This window comes from Mastomys coucha, chromosome X, assembly GCF_008632895.1.
Source record: "Mastomys coucha isolate ucsf_1 chromosome X, UCSF_Mcou_1, whole genome shotgun sequence".
In the NCBI taxonomy this organism is placed as follows: Eukaryota; Metazoa; Chordata; class Mammalia; order Rodentia; family Muridae; genus Mastomys; species Mastomys coucha.
Window position 1 is genome coordinate 63,489,055 of NC_045030.1, and position 22,391 is coordinate 63,511,445.

The 22,391-nt window shown below is 39.0% G+C and overlaps 1 protein-coding gene across 2 annotated transcripts in view; it reads left to right on the forward strand.

Annotated features, from left to right (window-relative positions):
- The window catches only part of F9 (coagulation factor IX), a 28,989-nt gene extending 7,035 nt beyond the window's left edge, over positions 1 to 21,954 (forward strand). Inside the window, exons 4-8 of one of the 2 annotated variants that reach the window (XM_031373847.1) lie at positions 3,452 to 3,565; positions 8,630 to 8,758; positions 11,475 to 11,707; positions 20,948 to 21,062; positions 21,407 to 21,954. In XM_031373847.1, coding sequence (XP_031229707.1) covers positions 3,452 to 3,565; positions 8,630 to 8,758; positions 11,475 to 11,707; positions 20,948 to 21,062; positions 21,407 to 21,954 — 1,139 coding nt within the window. The remainder of the gene's footprint in view (positions 1 to 3,451; positions 3,566 to 8,629; positions 8,759 to 11,474; positions 11,708 to 20,947; positions 21,063 to 21,406) is intronic. The other variant, XM_031373858.1, reaches the window with a different exon arrangement.
- Positions 21,955 to 22,391: the final 437 nt, after the last annotated feature.

The following is a 22,391-nucleotide window of genomic DNA, read 5'->3' on the forward strand; positions in this document are numbered from 1 at the left end:
TCTCTCTCTGTCTCTCTCTCTCTCTCTCCCTGCTCCCTCTTCTGTGGTACTCACTGAGCCATGCATGCAAGAACTGTAATACAAATGTGTTTACTAGAACTAGGCTTCCCTGCTCATTGATCACTCTGTTGTGTACAGTTATGGTTTGCTGTATAGAGAGGCCTCTTTGATGAAGTGTGGTACTACACTTAACCGTGGGGATAAGGAGATTTGGAATGTACTTAGGGATTATGCTGGTCTAGCAAAGTGAAAGTAGTAGGTTCTCTTCTAAGAGTCATGACCTCACTAACCCTGAAACCATATAGATACAAAGAATAAAAAATGGCCCAGCACGCTGTAATTAAATATGTTTGCACTTATGTTTATGTAACAATTATAATCAGAGAAAACTGAATTATCAACTTGAGTGTGGGGAGCATGGAGGAGTTTGGGGAAGGGGTTTGAGAAGGTTTGGAGGATACAAGGGAAAGGGGAAAAGTTATATTTTAATTTAAATCATATTTTAATTAAAAAGTAGTAAAAGTAATAAAATAAAATAAATGCTAAAAAGAAATAAGAGCTAGGTGTGGGTGGTGCTTGCCTAGAATCTCTGCACTGAGAAGTCAGTAACAGAAAAATATCTGAGACTTGCTGCCTAGCCAATTTAGCCTAATCAACATTCTCCAAGCTCTATGAGAGAAAAACAATGTAATGGTTTTCTCTCTCATTCAAAAAAACAATATAATAAGTGAAAAAACACAAGAGTTGACTTCTACATACACACAAATGTACATACATACATTACATACATACATACATACATATGTATGTATGTACATACACACACATACACTGAGAGAGGGAGAGAGAGGGAGAAGGAAAAGGAGAGAGAGAGAAAGAGAGAGAGAGAGAGAGAGGCAGAGACAGAGACAGAGAGAAAAGAAATCAGTGCTACAGTTGAACTCCCATGATCCCTTCACACTGCCCATCTGTACATGCCTCAGCCCCAGCCCCTGCCCCAGCCCCTCCCCAGTCCCGGCCCCAGAAGCATACTTTGAAGTTGGGCAATGGCTTTCAAAGTCAGCTAAGAGCAATTTTTACTACACCTTGGTTACAAATACGATGAGACATCAAGGACATACTTCTGTCATTACTATTTCCACTATAAAAACCTAAAACAACACAAATAAAAACAAAAGAGCAACAACACCCATACTTGTTTTCACACATACTTAAGATGCCTACCTATCACAAAATCAGCCTGTACTAATCAGAAACTGCCTGGGCCCAGGCTCCTCACTGCAATGTCTGTATGTCTCTACCATGACCTCATCATACAAAGAGCCCGACTGAACTACCATCTATCAGGCAGTGTTGAATACAGTTCACAGAAGCAGTTTATATAAGGCCCATCCCAATCACTCCTCCCAGAAGTCCCATGGGTAAACCATTATGAATTCTGTTTCACAGAGAAAGAAACAGGCTTGGAGGTAAGGGATTTGCTTTGGATCACCCAGCTGGGAAATCATAAGACCAGGAAAGGAACCCAGGTTCTCTTCTAACCAACTCTTTCTTTCACTATAACACCTTATGATCTTGAAATCTGAATGTTATTGTTGTTTAGTTGTTGTTCTTCTTTTTTTCTTCCTCTTCTTCATAAGGATTAATTTATTTTCATTTTATGTGTATAAGTATGTCATCTGAATAAGTACCTGGATACCACATGTGTGTTTGGAAACAAGAAAAGATTCCCTGAAACTGTAGTTATGGACTGCAATAAACAACCATGTTGGTGCTGGGAAATGAACTCAGGTCCTCTGTAAGAGCAGCAAATGCTCTTAACCACTGAATCATCTCTCCAGCTCCAGAACCTAGTAATATTAGAAGAGAACTTCACATGGCAGGGTCTTGTCTCCTGTTGTCTTTGACCCCTACTAACTATGGCTTTCTCCTGGCCTATAGTACACAAAGACAAGAGAGCAAAGGAGCACTAAATTCAAAAGAAAATGACACTCATTTTGAAGATATGTCTCAGCAAATGAGTTTCCTGTGTGGCTGGCTGTAAGCCCAGACCCTTTCACTAAAACACCCTAAATAATTCAGATTCATTGGTCTATAATATAAAGTGCAAATGCAGCTCATTTTTAGACTGGTTCTCAACATCAATAATAATAAACCAGAGATAATGTATTTTGTTTTCATAGAATTGGAACAAATTGCAGTATCTGTGCAAAAGCACATTGGATCAAGGGGCAGAGAGGGCAAGGTCTAATTTTTACAGCAATCCATTTTTTCATAGAGTTTATTTCTGAAAAAGGATACTAGTTCCATAGTCAACAGACCATGGACACGTGTTTCCATCAGAGAATAGGGAATGTGGTCATCTACACAATAAATGTCAAGGGCTTTGGCTATAAAGTATGACTAATAACTAGAAAGTTTTCTTTGATTCTTCCCATTTTTCTCTCCTTCATACCATTTCATCTCATAGTTTTCTTTCTCATATGTGGAGACATAGAGTTTTTCTATAGCTCAAAATACATAGCAGTCTTCTGGTTGGGTTCATCCTATCCCTTGATGCTTTCTTAGTAGTATGAGTGGAGGCCAGACACTAAGAAACCAGACTTAAAGGTTTCCTTCTGTTTCTGACCCTTCTCCACTCGCCTATTCCTTCTCCCTGTTTTTATTTTTGTTTATTTGTTTGTTTATTCTACTGTCAGTATTTTCAAAGTATCTATAAAGGTAGAAACTTCCAAAAACACAGAATGAATACAGCCAATCTATTTCTAAATCTCACCCAATAGTACTTTTAAACTTCTGATGATATACTGAACATAATTACCCACTGGGACCAAACTAGTATGCAAAAAAAAAAAAAAAAAAACTATTATCTTTAAGCCTCTTGCAGCTTTGCTATTGTGACAGCCCCTGAGTTCATATCATACATAAACATTAAAAGGCAATACAAGGAAGTAGATATATTTGCCCTGTGCTTGGGCTACCAGTCCATGAGTGGAAACACCTTTGTTGTTTAACATGGTTTGTTGTTCAAGACCTGCAATGAAATGTCCTCGTATGAAGTATAAATAGTATTTGTTGAAGTGGTTCAATTTATTTTAATTTATGGTTAACTTGTCCCCATTCCATGAAGAAACACTGACATTCCTTCCCATTGTATGCTGATATAGTATTTCTATACAAACACATTTCCCTCGCTTTCCTTGGATTGTACAAACTGTGTATAACTCCCTCTGTGAAATTCGTGAGGCTGTCATTAGCCTAAAAACCTCTGCTGCAGTGGCTTTTAGAAACTTGGAAAAACAGGCACATCACTTGCTATTTGCAGGTAGCTTGCAGCTCAGTAGTTTTCTGATCCTAAAATCAGAATCCTACACTCATAAATCTGTTCAGGGGAGGACTGGGCATTTTAAACAACTCATCTGATAATTCAATTTCTTAACCTGTCTTAAAGATGGAGATCAGTGTGAATCAAATCCTTGTTTAAATGGTGGAATATGCAAGGATGATATTAATTCCTATGAATGTTGGTGCCAAGTTGGATTTGAAGGAAGGAATTGTGAATTAGGTAAGTAACTTTTTATTTATTCATGGTCCAATATTTCCTTTTTAAACCAGATGAAACAAGAGATTTAAATACTTTTATACCACACAATTCTCTTACAATACATTTACTATGCTTATGAACATTTACTTTATAGTCACTTTCTAGGATCTGAACTCAAGCTATTTGGGGGTAATGTTCCATTCCCTTTATGTATTAATCCTTAATATGTCTTCAGTACCATTATTATCCCCATTTTATGAACAAGAAGACTTTAGTTCAAATATCAAACATATAAATGATTGAGCTAGGAAGTGAACTTCTTGTACTGTATTCATAACTCTGAGAAAACTGCACCTATAAACAGATTTGAATTTGTGACTGAGTCACTGTGGATTTAGATAAAGGAAGTGAATAGCCTATGGAGCTGGGCATGATAGGTCCTCATGAAATAAGAACTCCTCCAGATGAACAAAGCATTTTATAAGTTAAATTTGTCGTAAAAATCAGAGTTTGTTCTTTGATTCAATGTATTGATTATATCAAAGAGTAACAGAAGAAAAAAGTATCTTGCAAATATAAGATTTTTGTATACTTTCCTGGAACATTACTTTTTTGAGAGTTTGGTCATTTGAGCAGTAAGCCTCAAAGTCCTTTATCTGCTTGGTTACTGCCTCTGGATGCAATATTGATGACATTGTGGTTGAGAGAAGCACATGGGACCAAGAGAAGATGCTGCACTCTGAAATTCTGGGAGCGTAGAGGTGCAATCTGAGGGAAAGAATCTCACAGCCCAGGCTACATGCAAAGGATAAAGGGTAAAGAAGTAGCAGGACATTATTAAGGCAATATAGCCATTGCTCTGACACAGGAACAAGTCAGAAAATGAAATGAAAGGCAGCAGCAGCTGCTCCTATTGAGAAAGGGGATGAAAGGCCCTCAATAGTGTTCAGTACCGAGAGGAAGTTCATTGATCATCTTTCTTTGAGATCTGAAAGATTTCAAAATAAAAAGGAAAGTTGAAAGGACAAAGGAATCTAAAAAGAAAGAGTGAATGTAAGTGGGTGAGCGCTAACATACTCAGGCTGGCCTTGCAATTGTTTACGATTCCTGGTGTGGCGACAAACCACTGCTTGAGTTCCCACTCCTGAGGGTGTGTTAATTGGTTCAACATCTCTAAAGTACCATTTGGTCTGAAAGATTATAATTTCAAGTTCCAAATCAGTGAAATTCAGTCCTCATATTCCAGATACATACAGAAGTATACTTTGAGTAGCTACTCTGAAACCATTGGAGTAAAGAGAATGAATAACTCAGTCTTTGCTGTAAGTGAAGGTTACAGTGTAGTAGATGACAAACATAAAGGTTAGGCTGGAGAGGTGGCTCAGCAGTTAAAAGAACTGACTGCTCTTCCAGAGGACCTGGGTTCAAATCCTAGAACTAGCATGGTGGCTCACAACCATCTGTAACTACAGTTCCAGGGGATCCAAAGCTTTCTTTTAGCATCCGCAGGCACCAAACATACACATGGGGCACAAATTTACATGCAGGTAAAACATATTCATACACGTGAAAAATATAATAATAAAATACATTTCAATTTATAAAAAAATTTAAAAACATAAGTATATATTTAGTGTAAGGTTTATTGAGCTTTATTTTATGTTTAATGATACTTTATGTCATTATTTTAAATGCATGTTTATCTGTGAGCCATGTGCATGCAATGCCCACAGAGGCCAGAAGATGGCACAGGATCCTCTGTAAAAGGTGGCTGTGAGCCTCCATGTGGGCTTTGGGAACTGAACATGGTTCATCTGAAAAAGTAGCAAATGCTCTTAACCAATGAGCCAGTTCTCCATCTCTTTATCTTGTTTTAAAAGAAAGCTTAAAAGGAGGAAAAGAACACCGTCGAGGAATGTGAATGTAAGCTCAGAGTTCTATAACAGGATGCACTGTAGTTGGGAAGGTTATGGTCCACAGAGAAAACTTGCTAAGTCTGCAATTGGCAACATGTCAATACTCCTTGGTCCCCACGTTTCTCTTTGGTCAGGGCTCTAGCTGTACTGCAGCCACCACCACGCTTAGCCTCTAGGGTATATTGATCAGATCCAACCAATTTGAGAAAGGGTTGTTTTTTTTTCCCCGAAAATCTTTTCAGCTCAGCTGATTCAGAAACAAGATGGGAATTCTGTCAGAACACCCTTTAACTCAGATACTACAGGAGAGCAACAACAAAGCATAGACAAACTCCCATTTAAGCTTCTTGCCTCCAGCTTAATTAAACACAAATCTGAGAACTCCCGAGGCATCACAGTGTGGAGGGATGTGGGCCCATGCCTTACCTTTGCTTTCTTTTTCCATGTCCACCAGGAAGGCTCTAAGTTGCGGGAGAGAGGAGCAAATATTTCGGACATGCTTTCTAGTTAGAAAACAAAGAATTAACTGGCTACTGGGTCTCATTGGCTAGAATAAATGTCTTTGAATTTCCTCTGCTGCAGAAGAAACCCAAATGTCCATCAGACAGATTAAAGTCTGTAAGAATCTAGTCATCCTTTCCTCCTGAAGAATGCAGAAAAACAGTGAAAAGAAACAATTGCAAGCAAAAGAATATTTTCTGAGGGTCTTTTGTTGTTGTTCATTTGTTTGCTTGCTTTTTCAGTTTTTCAGTATACCACAGACCCAACTATCTCATTTACTATGGATTTTGGGGTTGGAAAAAATGTTGAGGTTAGCTGAGTAAGATGTTTTCTGGCCTGATATAGCTGTCTCCTGAGAAGCTCCTTCATTATGGACCCTGTACTCAGTCCAATGCATGGTTGTGAGCCTCTACCATGCATTGGACTGAGTACAGGGTCCCCAATGAAGGAGCTAGAGAAAGGACCAAAGGAGCTGAAGGGTTTGCAGCCCCTTAGGACAAACAACAATATGAACTAACTAGTACCCTCAGAGCTCCCAGGGACTAAACCACCAACCAAAGAGTACACATGGTGGGACTCATGGCTTCAGTAGCATATGTAGCAGAGGATGGCCTAGTCAGTCATCAATGGGAGGAGAGGCCCTTGGTCCTGTGAGGGCTAGACATCCCAGTGTAGGAGAATGCCAGGACTAGGAAGCTGGAGAGGGTGGGTTAGTGAACAGGGGAAGGGAGAATGGGTAGGGGGTTTTCAGAGGGGAAACCAGGAAAGGGGATAACATTTGAAATGTAAATAAAGAAAACATCTAATTTTTTTTTAAAAGATGTTTTCTGGCAAACCTGTTAAACAAAACAAATTTGTGTTAAGGCTCTGGTGAGCAACCCTCTGCTATCAGGAAGAGAAAGAAAACACATGCTTTAAAAGGTTCCTCAATGGATATTCTAGGTCCCAAGGCCACCCTTGGGACAAAGAAAAACCCATCCCCAACCTAGCGTGTGGCATCTAAGTGCTAGATAATTGACTGAGTTCAATTCTGTTTCTCAGGTCCTGCTCTATTGACCTCTCTCCTGTAATTTCTTCTGCTATAATTCTATTTCTAGAATGCTGAACCTTTTGACTGCAGGCAAAAGCCTGCTGATGTTACAGCAGCACATCCATCCCACCACATGCACCATACAAGCCAAAGATCAAGAGTAGCAGCAACATGCTGGGCCAGAAAGGGCAATAGCAAACAAGAAAGAGATTGAGATGTCTGGTTACTTAACCAAGGACACAGAAGCAGAATAGAAAAATCAGACCAAGTTTACTCATTCCCTTTGTACTGGCTCTGGACACAACTAGCCTGCTCTCCCACCCACCTGTTAACTTATCACAGCCTCATATTGATGGAACATTTTCTACAGGGAGTATTTGATTTGGCTGAACACTTTAGTATTGCTTTGTAGCAACAATATGAGAGAGCCAGGGACAAAAAGAGCCAGAGATGTTATCACCACTCCCAAGAGGAAAGGGCCTCCAAGCTACGGAAATGCAAAAGTCCAGATGCCATCTTTTTTTAATCATAAACTTAGTGGATTAATGGTAGCAAAAATGAAATCTCAGGTCAGTTCCTTTATTCCCTTCCCCTGATGATAGTTTATTTTCCTCCCCTGATTTACTGGACTATGCAATTAAAATAAATAAACATACATAAAAGATTTTGTATATGAAGGCAATAAAAATAGCAATTATATTTGTGCTATAATAAACAAAATGCATTTTGGAACAGTGTAAAAAATGAATGCTTAGTAATAAAAGAAAGATATACAAGTACTCTACACATAGTCTGGCTTCTTTGGATACACACAAACACACACATGCACATAAGTATTTTTAACAAATAGTAGAATAGGTGGGTGAAAATGTATTAATACAATGGACACAGCAATGTAAATGAACTATTGGTTTACAAAACCACATAGATGAATCTCACAAAAAAATTGCTAAAACAGAAGAATATATATGTTGTTTATATAAAATTCATGAACTATCAATAGTGTTTACAATGTTTGACACACAGGCAATAAGTTTTGTAAAGGAAGAAAAGTAGAATGGTTAGGAGGGAGCATTATGGGACTTGTGGCAGTTGATGTCCTACTTATTAACCTGTGAAGCATTTAAACAGGTGCACTTACTTTGTAAAACTCACACGAAAGTTTTATTGACTTTCCTGGATTTATATTTTATTTTAATAAATAGGTTTCTAAACAGGGCAGTGGTGGCACATGCCTTTCTTTAATCCCAGCACTCGGGAGGCAGAAGTAGGCAGATTTCTGAGCTTGAGGCCAGCCTGGTCTACAGAATGAGTTCCAGGACAGCCAGGGCTACACAGAGAAAACTTGTCTCGAAAAAACAAAGAAACAAACAAATAAATAAATAAATAGGTTTCTAGTCATAGTTCATGATTTAGTTAAAGTACAATATCTAAATATTTTGTTGTACACAATATCAAAATATTGCTAACACCATTGTCATGCCTTTCTGATTTTACCTCATCTTTCTTCTCTTAGCTTGAGACTCCCAGATTGTTTCAACTTGTGTTTAACCCATACATGAGCTGGTAGTTCCATGTACTTTTTTTGAAGTGTGTGTCAGATGAGCCATTAGGTTTTTCCCTTTTTTTTTCTTTTAGATGCAACGTGTAACATTAAAAATGGCAGGTGCAAGCAGTTTTGTAAAAACAGTCCTGATAACAAGGTAATTTGTTCCTGCACTGAGGGATACCAACTTGCAGAAGACCAGAAGTCCTGTGAACCAGCAGGTCAAAATCTAAATACGTTCTTTAAAGAAAATTTGCATTTGAACCTTTAGCATTTAAAGTACACTGTTTAAAAAGGATTTACTTATTTTCATTTTATGAGTGTCTTGTCTGCATATATTTTTTTAGCTATTACCCTTATTATTATTTTACTTTTAGTTTAACTATGAACAAAATTAAGTTGGGCTAAATGAACAACTTTAGTTTACATGAGCATTTACTTATAAGTCATTTTGGTACTAAGTACATTGAATAAAAAAGAAACTACAATTACATATAGACAGATAATATGTGTAGCTATTGTTTATGCCATGTGTGTGCAATGCTTCTGGAAGTAAAAAGATGGTATCAGATCCCCTCAAATTGGAGTCTCAGAAGTTTACTGAGCTAATATGTAGGTACTCTCTAACCCACCGTAACTCCAGCTATAACCCAGGTTCAAGTCCTCTGCCCCTAAATTACCTTATTTCAGTATTGATGGCATCAACTCCCTTTTGTAACTGAACAAAAGATTAGTATCTTGAAATAAACAAATTAACTTTCCAAATGTCACCATAATTTCACACTTTAATAATTATGTACAGCTTGAATTCTTTTCTGGGTCCATGTTTTTTCTCTGATTTCTATATTACAAAGAAGTGAATTTCTGTGATTGCTATATGCAATATTTGAGATTCAGTACATCAAATCAATAATACATTACCATACCATAAAACACATCTTGACGGACTGATAAGTTTCTAGTAAAAAAGAAAAAAAGATGTTAAATGTTAAGTATAAGTCTGTTGGAGCCTAGCTACTTCAGTCTATGAAAATGACTTCCTGACTTGCGTCATAAATTGAATTTCTATACTTGCTGTCAGACTAGATCCAGGCTCTGTTTATGCTTTCCTAGGCCGATCTACATCATCTTTACAGTAAAGGGAAAGGCGATGTTTCACAGCTGTGTGAGCATGCCACCATGTTGACACCTAATTACTGTATTTAGAACATCTCCACACTTATTGCTTACCTCTGAAACCACAGAACCACAGTTTTGATTCAGAGAGAGGGAGGCAAGCTTTGTAAGACTAACAGAAAGAAAATAAAACATTTAGTGTGCAAGCCTGAGGACCTGAGTTCCGATACACAGTATATAAAAGCCAGACAGTGTGAGCCCAGCACTGAAGGGGAAGGGGAAAATAGGACCAGCCAGAAATGGTGAGCTCCAGGTTCAGTGAGAGATCCAGTCTCAAAAATGTAATTTGGCAAGCACAGAAATAAGTGGAAATGTTTGATGTTAACCCCCCGGCTTCCACACATGCAAGCATGGGCACTCATACCAGCACATACATGTGCCCACACCCATATAGCATACTTACAAATAAAATATAGACACACTTTTAAAGCAAGCCAGATATAGTTTCTATTACATTTCCAAAGCCAGGTCTTTTATTAAATTGCGAGCCACTCCCCTGTAACTGTGAGTTTGATACCTATCTCAGCAATGTACCAGGCAGAGGAAATTAAAGAAAGGGCCAGAATACAAAAGTGCATCTGCTACAAACAAAGTGAAGAGTCTCTGATGCTTCATCTTCTGCCTGCTCCTTCACATGCACTGACTTACCTGTTCCTTGCCTTAGAAGTGTGTATGTGTTTGTCTGTGTGTGTTTGTGTATGTGCACACACATGCACACTTAACATTTAAAAAGCTAACTTCTCATGAAGGCAACTGGTGCAGAAGTTTAGTCCTTATAAGCTCTTCTGTGTTCTAAGAGGAAAAAAATTGAAAAGCACCTCCAACTATTAAGAGTTCTTCTATTTGAATGTAGCCTTGGCTTTAGCAGAGTAACTAGGCCAAACCTAAATTAAGCTGTTCTGCCTTTTAAAAGATAAAGGTCCCTTTTTTCAAGCCATTGTTGATTGTGTGTATTTATGCATAAGTATTTTGAACTAATTTCCTGATTTTTCAACCACAAGCTGCCTTCATGATACTTAGCCACAGCTGCTTGCTATAGAAATGTTTGGTACATGGAACATATCTAAGAGGAGAGTAAAATGTGAAAATGAAGTGTGCGGTGACTTTGGCTACAAATTCCCATTTTGGTGGTCCCTGGTGTATCAGTAGATAATTTGTTAAGAAATAAGTCAAATGGGGCAGGATGGAGGGAAACATGGTAGGATCCAAGTAAATATGGATTTGATAATCATATTAGTAATCTATTTAGTAAAGTTTTGACAAATGCAGTTGAATCACAAAGATCTCCATTCAAAGATTCCACGTTGGAATCTCTAGTGCATAAATGGTCTACAAAAAGACACTGTTAAGAAGAAGTAGTGGGGGCTGTTTATGTTCTCCTAGAAGGAGAGTCCCACAGCACACCTTCTTGATCTCCAGCCAGGCTAAGGGAATTTTGAAGTAAGACCTTAATTAAGAAACTAGATAGAAAGTAATTAGATTTTTTAAAAAAGAAGTCTAATAAATTTTATTTCAGGACATCTATTTTATTTCCTTGAAGATGGTTGGATTTCAGAGCCAAATATTTCCCATGGAAGCTTTGAAAACTTTACATGAAAATACTATAGTCGGCCTTTTAGTTTGAAACTTATTATATATTATATATTAACATCAACAGACCCAAAGTGACAGCAATGAATGAGGCTCATTCTCAATTATTGTAATGCATTTCTATATGCCACTGTGAAATATCAGAATATTCTCTTTTTTCTATTTTTGTAGTTCCATTTCCATGTGGAAGAGTTTCTGTTTCATACAGTTCTAAAAAGATCACCCGTGCTGAAACTGTTTTCTCTAATGCGGACTATGGAAATTCTACTGAAGCTGAATTCTTTCTGGATAACGTCACTGAGGGTGCCATTCTTGATAATGTCACTGAAAGTAGTGAATCACTTAATGACTTCACTCGAGTTGTTGGTGGAGAAAACGCGAAACCAGGTCAAATCCCTTGGCAGGTACTCTATATTGATCATGCGTCTAAAGGCTGGAGCTCAGAAGGCAGAAGACAGGCCAGCTGATGAACAAACAGGGCTAGGGTATTAGAAAGACCTATGGGCATTGTGAGAAGGATTTAGGTAAATTTCATCACTCAGCAAAATAAAAACCCTTACTGGTAAGCATATGGTGAAAGACAAGTCCAGCAGCAGCTACCAGATAATGTTCAAAAGAATTTGGCATTAAACAAATAGCACAGTAGAATTCAAAACAATTTGTTAGCAATAGGCATGTCTGTAAATACTCGTCCATTCCCCCCCTTACACACACACACACACACACACACACACACACACACACACACACACACACATTGGGACTCACTGTACACTCTCATCCCCTAGGAAAACCAATGAATCAGATGATCTCTGGGCACAGACTAAATGATGGGGATAACAAAAAAGGACTCATGTGGAAAGAATTAAGGCAAAACTAGAGCACATGGGCTCTGACCTACTGCCACATTTCTCCAAGTCTGACAGTATGTCCAGACCACTAGGAATTTGTTAGGTACACAGTCTTACACTCCACCTCAGTCTCCCTGGATTTGAAGGACTGGAGAGAGAGAGGAGCTCTGCAATGTGAGTTCAAGGAAGCCCTGCAGATCGTTATGGTAGTTTGAAAACCCACTGTCCTAAAGGAAGCACACAGAAACCTGCCTCCAAAATGGAGTCAATCTATGTAGTTCTCCAAGTGTGTTTGCCACAGAAACTGCATATACAGTATTACCTGTGCATATTGTTTTTAACTAAGAGTTTGATTAGTAGCAAAACCTAGGCTTTAACTATATATTTAACCAAAGCCCAAGTGATTCCATCTGTGAAGAGAGAGAGGCCACCTCCTACCTAGATGAAAGGAGTCAGTCCAGACCTTAACATAAAATTGGACAGCCCAATAAGGCAATCAGTGTATGTTGCTGTTTTACTTAACTGGTTAAAAACGTTAAAAAATTTTCAGTTCCTCTGCCACTTTTGCCACACTTCCAGGGAATAATGGCCACATGGAGTTGGTGACTATTTAACTGGGTAAGGCAGGTATTAAGAGAAATTTTCCATCATTACATGTATTTCTGTTAGATAGTACATATCATGGTTTAGTCTAACTTAAAACTCCTTGGATCATAATTACAATTTCATAGTGGTTTCAATGATTCTTCACACAAAAATATTTTCTCTAATGAAGTATGAACTTCTGATAGCTTAGATGACACTGCAATCATCAAATTAGCTACAGTTTAAGGAGGTCAGGTAGATGTTTGCACCTAAATTTCATATTTAACACCACTAGAAATTTCTGTAACTGGGTATGTATCCTAGCTATAGGTCTATCAAGAACTCTTCAAAATATCTGCTACTCTGCCATTTTATAATATACTAGATGGCAAATGTCAAACATATATTTGGGGATAGAGGAAAGTCATATAGACATTAAACAAGTAGGCAATAAAACACACTGTGTATACATTTCTATACCCTCTAGCCCTCCTTAAGGGCACCTTACCAGAGCTACATCCCTTATCTCACACCATCCTTTCCTTTGCTCTCACATCTCTATTGTTCTTCACTATTCTTGGTCAAACTAACCTTCTTCAGTGACCTTTCTTTAAACAATCTCTCTTGGGTAATAGCACAGTAATGTTTTCATTCTACTTTACATCAGTATAGCTAATTCTGATTTTTTTTGTATTCTCATTTATTTTTGTTCCTTATATCCCTAGCATACATGATAAGGCGGTTTACATTAGTTACCCTTTTATTGCTGTGACAAAGCACCGTGACAGAAGGCAACTTAAGGAAGGGGAACTTACTTTAGCTTGTGATTCCAAAGGAACAGAGTCTATCATAGTGGGGATGCATGACAGCAAGACATGGAAGCTGAGAGATCACATCTTGAACCATAAACATGAGCCAGAGCCAAAAAAAAAAAAACAGCAAGTAGAGTAAGGCGATGAAATCTCAAAGCACATCCTCCAGCAAGGCTGTCCCAGCTCCCCAAACAGCACCAATGGCTCGGAACTAAGTGTTCAAATGCCTGAGCCTATGGAGATGTCTTTCATTTCAACCACTACAGTGGCCCTAACCGCCCCCTCAAAATCCTATAACTTTGATCCTCCATTCACTGTAGGGGCATAAGACAATTTGTCCAGAGACTTATTATTGACTAACAATACTGTGTTCTCTTTAAATAAAGGAGAATGTTTTCAATCTCAAGATGTTTACATTGTGGTCTTAGCATTGCCCCTCATTAAATGAAATAGGGGGGAAAAACAAAAACGGTTAAGCCAGAACTGAAAGTGGGGGGACCATAGTCTCAGTTTAGTCACACAATCTGAATTTTCCACCCACTCCCCTTAGAGCAGATACCTATGGAGATATTCTCTTAAAGGAATTTTAGTAAATCTAGAAGAGACTCCTAAGTGGTGGCTGTATCACTTCAACTCTTTTCAGGTCCTTTCTCACTGCTATTTTATTGTTATTGGACCTGTTGCCTTTTCTGTCAAACCTAACTAAGATCAGTGAAAATGCTCACTGACAAATACATGTGCACATGCACATTTAGTCCCCATTTCATTCCTATGAATTATGCTTCCTTGCACCAGTAATTTACCTGACTGCGTTCACCTGTAAGTCCACAAAGGAGACAAGTATCTTCCCCGGCCAACTCACCCCAGATCTCTACACAAACCCAAAATGAAAATAACTCATCTAAAACTTGTGTGTGTGTTCATGTATGTGTGCACACATGCCCACGAGTGTGCACACACGTGTGTGATGCTGGCACTTGAACTCTGGGTCATACTCATGATGGGCAGGCAGTACTCTACCACTAAAATATATCGCCAAGCTTTTTTCTTTTCCAGAGTTGCACTAAGCTATTTCTTGGGTTGAGAGAGAGAATGAGACAGACAGACAGACAGACAGACAGACAGACAGAAAGACAGAAAGACAGACAGAGACAGAGACAGAGTTTGGCTGTCAGTTCCACATTTTTTCCTTCCTAGCCAAAGAAAGATCTTTCCACACCAACCTCTGCACAGTTCCTCAGGAAAGGGGAAACAGGAAGTGAAAGCAGCTACAGCTCTACCACATGGATAATCTGTCACATGAGAGTGTACTACATTTTTAAATTATTTTATTTATTCTAAATGTATAAATATTTTGCCTGAATGTGTGTCTGTTGCACTACATCTGTGCCTGGTTCCCAGGGACATCCAGCTCCCCTAGAGCTGGAGTTGCAGATGGTTGTGAGCCAAGATGTAGATGCTAGAAACAAAACAAGTCCTCTACAAGAGTACCAGAGCCATCTCTCCAGGATAACTAGATTTAATTACAGACAAGACTGTACCCAGCTGCTATGGCCAAGCATTGTGAAAAAGTGAGAACTGGTGCTTTCAATGACCACCACATTAAATCTCTGGTCCTAGAATATGAAATACCATTCGCAGCTGTCACCTAGAAAAATGTCTCAAGTTGCTGATGTTTCCTAAAGGCCTTTCCATTCGGGATTGATTCTTTTGTTGGGGAAGTCAATTGGAGTAAGGAACAAAGTGAGCACTCAAGAGTGAAGAAATCCCACAAAGAACAAAGAATTTTCTTTCATCAGGAATCACCAACAGTTTGCATGAACTAAACATGTTTAGTCTGTTAAAGGTTTTTGGTGGTACTGGTGGTGTTTCAGTAGTAGACTGCTTTCTTAGCATGAGTGTGACCTTGGGTTAAAGTCTCAGCTTGTACGAGTGTGTGTGCGTGCTCTCTCTCTCTCTCTCTCTCTCTCTCTCTCTCTCTCTCTCTCTCTCTCTCACACACACACACACACACACACACACACTCTCTCTCTCTCACACACACACACACACTCTCTCTCTCTCTCTCTCACACACACACACACACACACACACATACAAATGTAAATGAGCTGTCCACATCTTAAGGGGATGGGGAATAGAAAGATATCTGTTTTCTTTGTGAGCTGTGAACTTACAAGTAAAAGCTGTAGCTAGGTAGTCTGGTCTCAATTAAGAACCCCTTTTTGAATCCCTGACTCAGTTGCTAGACTGGTCTGCTTTTACAGTAGCCTTGTTTGAACAAATATTTTGGCACTGTCAGCTGGCAGAGCTCTTCTGACCCCTGGAGCAGCAGGCCTAGCCTGAGAGTCAGAGAGTGTTCATCCATCCGGTGAGAAACCCATAGACACAGGTTAGGGGATTTCAGAAGCCTAGCTACTGTCACTCTCTTTTCTCACCTCATTCCAGGGCTTCCACTTCATTTTCCTGGGAAGTGGCCAGGGGCTATGCAGCCAGTCTAAACAGACTGTTGGGATCACAGGATCACATCCTAGGAACTCTAAGGGTTCTGAGTTGCACCGCTACCCAGTTCCAGCTCAAACTCCTCCCTCCACCCTGGCCCAAGGTGCAAGCCAGGCAGCAGAGGTGTTTCCCTCAGGTTCTCCCGCACTGAGATTGGAGTTTCTTGGAAAGGAAGCAGGGATTCTGAAGGAGCCCTTCAGGGGATGGATGGGAAGCCAGAGAGTTAAGTACACCACACAGTAACTGAAACGTGCTTTTCTTAGAAACTGTATCTAGCTGACTGAGAAAACTTAAACAGCTGTATAGGAAAGACTAAAAGCTTTAGAACATTAGAGGGAGGGAAACACAAATGGTACCGCCTATATTGCTAGATCACTTTCCCCGACAACTCCAAAGTAGAGGTTTGAAGAAACAGCACAGTGCCTGTCTGAAGCCTTAATTTAGTTTTTCTCCCATAGTCACAGCCAATACACAGCTAGTTTGAGCATGTGTAAACCTTTTTTGGCTTTCTGCTCAGATCTGTGTAGACCTATATAAATTCCTGATCTTTTTCAAAGAGGTACTTTTATCATTTTTGTAGTCTTGGCATAAATATCCTTCTTAAACATCTTCCTTTTCCTTCCCTATTCCCCACTTTCCTCGGCTTGGTCCCCAAGCTATCATTGAGGTGACCTGAGCTCTTTGCTTATGCTGCATCTGACAGATCTACTCCACAGTAGACAGTAGCCTTCAAGTAAGAATGAGCCAGAGATGTTTTCTTTTATATGACAGTCATAATTCTACAGAAATGTTTTATTTATCCATGTGTGCTGGTGCACACTTTTAATCTCGTCACTCTGGAGGCAGAGGCAGGCAGATCTCTGTGTGTTCAAGGTCAGCCAGGTCTACAGAGTGAGTTCCAGGACAGCTGGACTATATACTGAGACCATGTCTCAAAAACAAAACAAAAAACATCTTTCTTAAAAAGAGACAAGCTTATATTATTTCTAGTATAGATGATAAGATCCCAATTATTAGGGAAAAAATGGCAAATGTAAGATAAGATCCCAATTATTAGGAGAAAAAATGGCAAATGTAATCGCATCTACATCTATGGAGCCAGTTTGAACAAAACATTTGGACTATTAATCTGCAGGATTGTTTGATGAAGTATATATAAATGTCTAGTTTATTTGTTGGTTATAGTTAGCCGTTAAAAAGCCAAGTGAGTATTTCTTCTGTGCTCAACAAAAAAAACCTACTGCTATGAATTTGGCGAGCAACATTTATGGGTCTAACAAATAGTACACCATGTATCTTAGTTTGTATAACAGAAAATATAGAATGAATGGTGTTATTAGATAGCTGAAATAGATGGTGAGGGAGAATAGAGGTTTTAGGGATCTCACAGGAAAAACTAGGCTAGATTTAAAGTATAAAGCAAGAACAGTGAGACAAAAGCTATTGCCATGGACTGCCATTGACATGAAGAGCAGAATTGTGTATTGTATGTATTTTATCAGTGAATAGAGGTGTGTCTGAGATGAGGGTGTTAGACAGAAGCAAGTTGCTACTAGACTGTGACTATGAAAATATTTGACAGATCAGAACTTGGATGTCTTGTTCAGAACATATGCTTTCCTATTTTCCCCATCATTCCCTGAAGTCTTACAAGAATTTGTCCTTGGCCAGGCAGATGGCTCATCTTCCAAGTAGCTAATATTTAAATAGCTATGATCCTGAGATGGCCAAGCAAACATTCCAAAACCTCGCATTTATAATATTTTACTTGCAAATATATCTTAGTCCTTGTTTCTTGGCAAAGGTGTTTGCTACAATTTCTAACATCAATTAGGGATTGGCAAAGAGTGCTCTTCAGGCTTCAAAGGACACAGTCATCTACTGGAAAGCAGTGGAATCTCCAGGCAGCAAACCTTTGACATAGTCATGTAGAATACATTACAGTCTATGTGCCCACAAGGGCTGTAGGTACCATTCAGGTTGGCCTAACTAATACATTAAGCTGGGAGCTATTCAATGTTGCCATAACAGTACCCAAAAGAGAAATGATATTCTACTGCAACATGTTAATTTTACTTCCAGAGACACGTGTGTTAGATTGGAGGATTCTGGACCATGTAGTATTAGAATCATGTTGCCCAAATTCACTTGATGGTAAAAATCATTTGGCATCAGGATGAGCCACCTCATCTTTTGACCAGTACACATGTACAGTCATGTATATATATTGAGAAGGAGAAGGAGAACATATCAAATATTAGGTATTTTGTATTTGTATTCTGTAATAGAAGTCTAATGAGACAATAGAATATATGCTGAGGACATGGAACCTTAGATTATTGTAGTCACATCTTTTGCCACCTCCCACCACCCATGGTACTTTGTAACAACTACCTCTACCCACACTTGCCCAGTAACCAGTGCCATCCCCCAATCCATGGTACTCAGGAAAACTTTCTCTCGTCACTCCAACACAAATGCTATTGCTGCTCTCCCTTCCTCCAGAGTTGGCACAGGCAGAGGAAAGATTAAGGTCAAGTATACATACTCTGTCTCATTTGGTAGAACGTGCATAACCACATAACATCTCTGACCCAAGAATATTGTTCCTTCTGGGCATGCAGAAAGTGAAGACTCCAGGTCCCATACATGCTCCCAAGGAAGTGCATTTGTTTTGGAAACACCTTTCTGCCTTGGTGGCTGTGGTATTCCATCAAGGAAAGAGTGATGTACCTTCCCCTGTTAGGGATGGTGCAAGGTGTATGGGAAGGTGTGTATGGAGCTAGCAGTGTGATATCAAGACTATGTGTACTGAGCTGCAGACTAGGCACATGTGAAGGCTTTCAGTCAGCCAGAGAACATCCCCATGCCAGAAGGAGTAGAGCAGTAAATGAGTTTAGAATGATGGGACTTGAAAGCTGCCCTAGAAGAAAGGGGAATGTTTTCTCTTTCAGTATCTTCAACACCACTTATATCCTGACTTTAGAACAAGGGGCCTCATGTATTATTTCCCACTGAACGTATAAAGTATGTTTTCATCCAGAGTGAACACTTTTAAAACATAAAGATTACCCAGCCATGAGAATTTGAATTCACTAGCCATGTAACACTTCTCAAACATAATTGTAAGAACTATAAAAATATTTTGTAGTTCTATTTTCTTTAGCCCTACCCACAAAATATTCTCATCAATCTCTGTGAGCCCCCAAATCTGTTTTTATATGAAACTCAGACCATTCTACCACAGTTGGTTCTCAGGCAATCTCTTAGAGATTCTGAATGCTCAGGAACATACATACTGGAGCCAGGCAGACTCTCTCTCTCTCTCTCTCTCTCTCTCTCTGTGTGTGTGTGTGTGTGTGTGTGTGTGTGTGTGTGTGTGTGTGTGTGTATACCCATATGCCACAGCATACATGTGGAAGTTAGAGGTCAACTTTCAGGAATTAGTTCTCTCTTTCTTCTATATGAGTCCCAGGGATTAAGCTAAGGTAATGAGGCTTGGTAGTAAGCACTTTAACCTTCTGTGCCATCTCAGTAGCATGAGTGGGTATGTCTCTTTAAACCTTAGTTTGCTCAACTATGAAAGGATAGGGTAAGATTCCATACATGTTTTGTGTTTTGAGTACCAAATGTGTATAGTTATTAGAACCAAATCATTTAGATTGTAGAAATGCTGGTGTTAGTTATATAATTAAGGTTTTCTATATTTTGTCACTTTTGAAATATAAAACAATAGCTAAAAAGAGAAAGAGAGACTAAGTGTGGGAAAAAAAGGCAAGAGACCTGAAACAATTGGGTGAGTCCCTTAGGATTCTATTTACAAAGCTAGTGTTTCAGTGTCCAGGACACAGTAGCTGTTCAGTAAGTTGAATTCAGGCCCAGAGCAAACTTCAAAAGGAACATCTCTGCCCCACACTCAAAGAGACCAAACAGCCCTCTTTGCCTTGCTTAGGAACAGGTTGCTTAGGACTTAGGCAAAGGGCATCAGCTCAGAGACTAGTGGGCTACTGTTCAGTTTACTGAATGCTGAGTGTGCCCTCTAGTGTCCACGATTTTCAGCTTTATCACTGAAAATGTACCCACAAGATCTTTCTTTGTATCAAAACTGAAATTCTCTTAAGTTGATTTAGTAAAAACGTTGATGATCCTCTTTGATTATGATGTAAACATAGACAAAAAAGAATAAATTATCTTCTTATCTATAATGTCCATGTTTAATGTCACACACTAAACACTGTTGACCACACTGTATAAAAATCAAAGGATAGCTTACACTTCCAGCCAGAGGTTAGCGGAGATGGAAAAAAATGTGTGGGTCCTGCTGGTGATCAGCACATAGGTGACTAATAAACACAGCTCCTGTGGAGTCCTTAGGTCTCATTTCATAATATTCTAATTTTGATAGTGCTTGAAACAGTTCCTGAAAAAAAAAACTGGTCATTTTTCTCTTTCTAGTGACAAATAACAAAGAGATGTCCTCATACAGGGCCAGAGACTTCATAGAAATTATTCATCCTTGGTAGTTAGTATTTCCTCCCATATCCACTGTATCTCAATAACTTGTGTCAGCAGATAACATGGGAAAGGAACTCAAGGGCTCCACATCACACACAAAAAACACCTCCATTCCTCGATTCACCTTGCCTGGAGAAGCATCCCCACCACAGAACCTCTCATTCTGCATTTACTTCAAGATCATTACAGAAACAACAATCCAGTTTGTGATCTAGGAACGCTGATTCATCTGCAGAGCTAACACTGTCCAGAGATCCTTTATTTCTGCCCAGCATCTAGAAGTCCACTTTTCTCCACCCCTGCAAACAGCCTATAGAGCTACTTTCCTCTGGATCAAATATCATATGTTATGATCTTCTTCTCAACTTTATTTTCACAGGTCATTTTAAATGGTGAAATTGAGGCATTCTGTGGAGGTGCCATCATTAATGAAAAATGGATTGTAACTGCTGCCCACTGCCTTAAACCTGGTGATAAAATTGAGGTTGTTGCTGGTAAGTAAACAAAATAGATAATCCTTCACAATATTAGTGCATGATGGACATATCATATTGTACAAATGTCCAACGGGGCTGTTACTGAGTAAACTGGGCAAATGGGAAAGGGGCCATAATTCCAAATCCTAACTTATTCCACCTTCCAAGTTCCATAATCCTTTTTGTGAACCCATAAAACACTCTCAGCATAGTAAAATGATTTATTGATTATCAACTTCCCCACCCGCTATATTAGATCATTGAAACTTGGTTGCTAATGATCAGTGAAGCCAAGCAGACTGGGGACCATGGGAAATACATTTATGTGAAGAACTATAAACTATGAGATTTGTTTTCAACAGGTGAATATAACATTGATAAGAAGGAAGACACAGAACAAAGGCGAAATGTGATTCGAACTATCCCTCATCACCAGTACAATGCAACTATTAATAAGTATAGTCATGACATTGCCTTGCTGGAACTGGATAAACCTTTAATTCTAAACAGCTATGTGACACCTATCTGTGTTGCCAATAGGGAATATACAAATATCTTCCTCAAGTTTGGTTCTGGCTATGTGAGTGGCTGGGGGAAAGTCTTCAACAAAGGGAGACAGGCTTCCATTCTTCAGTATCTTAGAGTTCCACTGGTTGACCGAGCCACATGCCTTAGGTCCACAACATTCACCATCTATAACAACATGTTCTGTGCAGGTTACCGTGAAGGAGGCAAGGATTCATGTGAAGGAGATAGTGGGGGACCCCATGTTACCGAAGTAGAAGGAACAAGTTTCTTAACTGGCATTATTAGCTGGGGTGAAGAATGTGCAATGAAAGGCAAATATGGAATATATACTAAGGTTTCTCGGTACGTCAACTGGATTAAGGAAAAAACAAAGCTAACTTAATGAAAAACATATTTCCAAAGGCAATTCACTGGGACTGAAAATGGGTGATGCCCTTTACAGACTAGTCTTTCTACCTTTTGTTAAATTTAAGTATATAAGCTTTGTAATTGCTGATTTTTCTCTGTGCAGGGGACAAACCCATCTAGAATCTACATTGTACTAGAGGAAGTAGGTTAGCAAATACAATCACTAGAGAAATAGTTTGGTAAGAGATTCACCATTTCTGTAAGTCCAGCCCTTGTTAAAATTAGAAAGTGAAGCTTTCCATGTTGCCCATAAGGTTATTCTTGATATAGAGATGCACCCAATTCTCCCTCCTTGGCAGTAATTCATGTTTTAGATCTTCCTTGCCACTCCTAATTTTATTAGTTTTCTATCCAGAATCTTTAGCCCCTTTAAGGACAGAAGAATGCAAGAGCAGATGACACATTAAAACC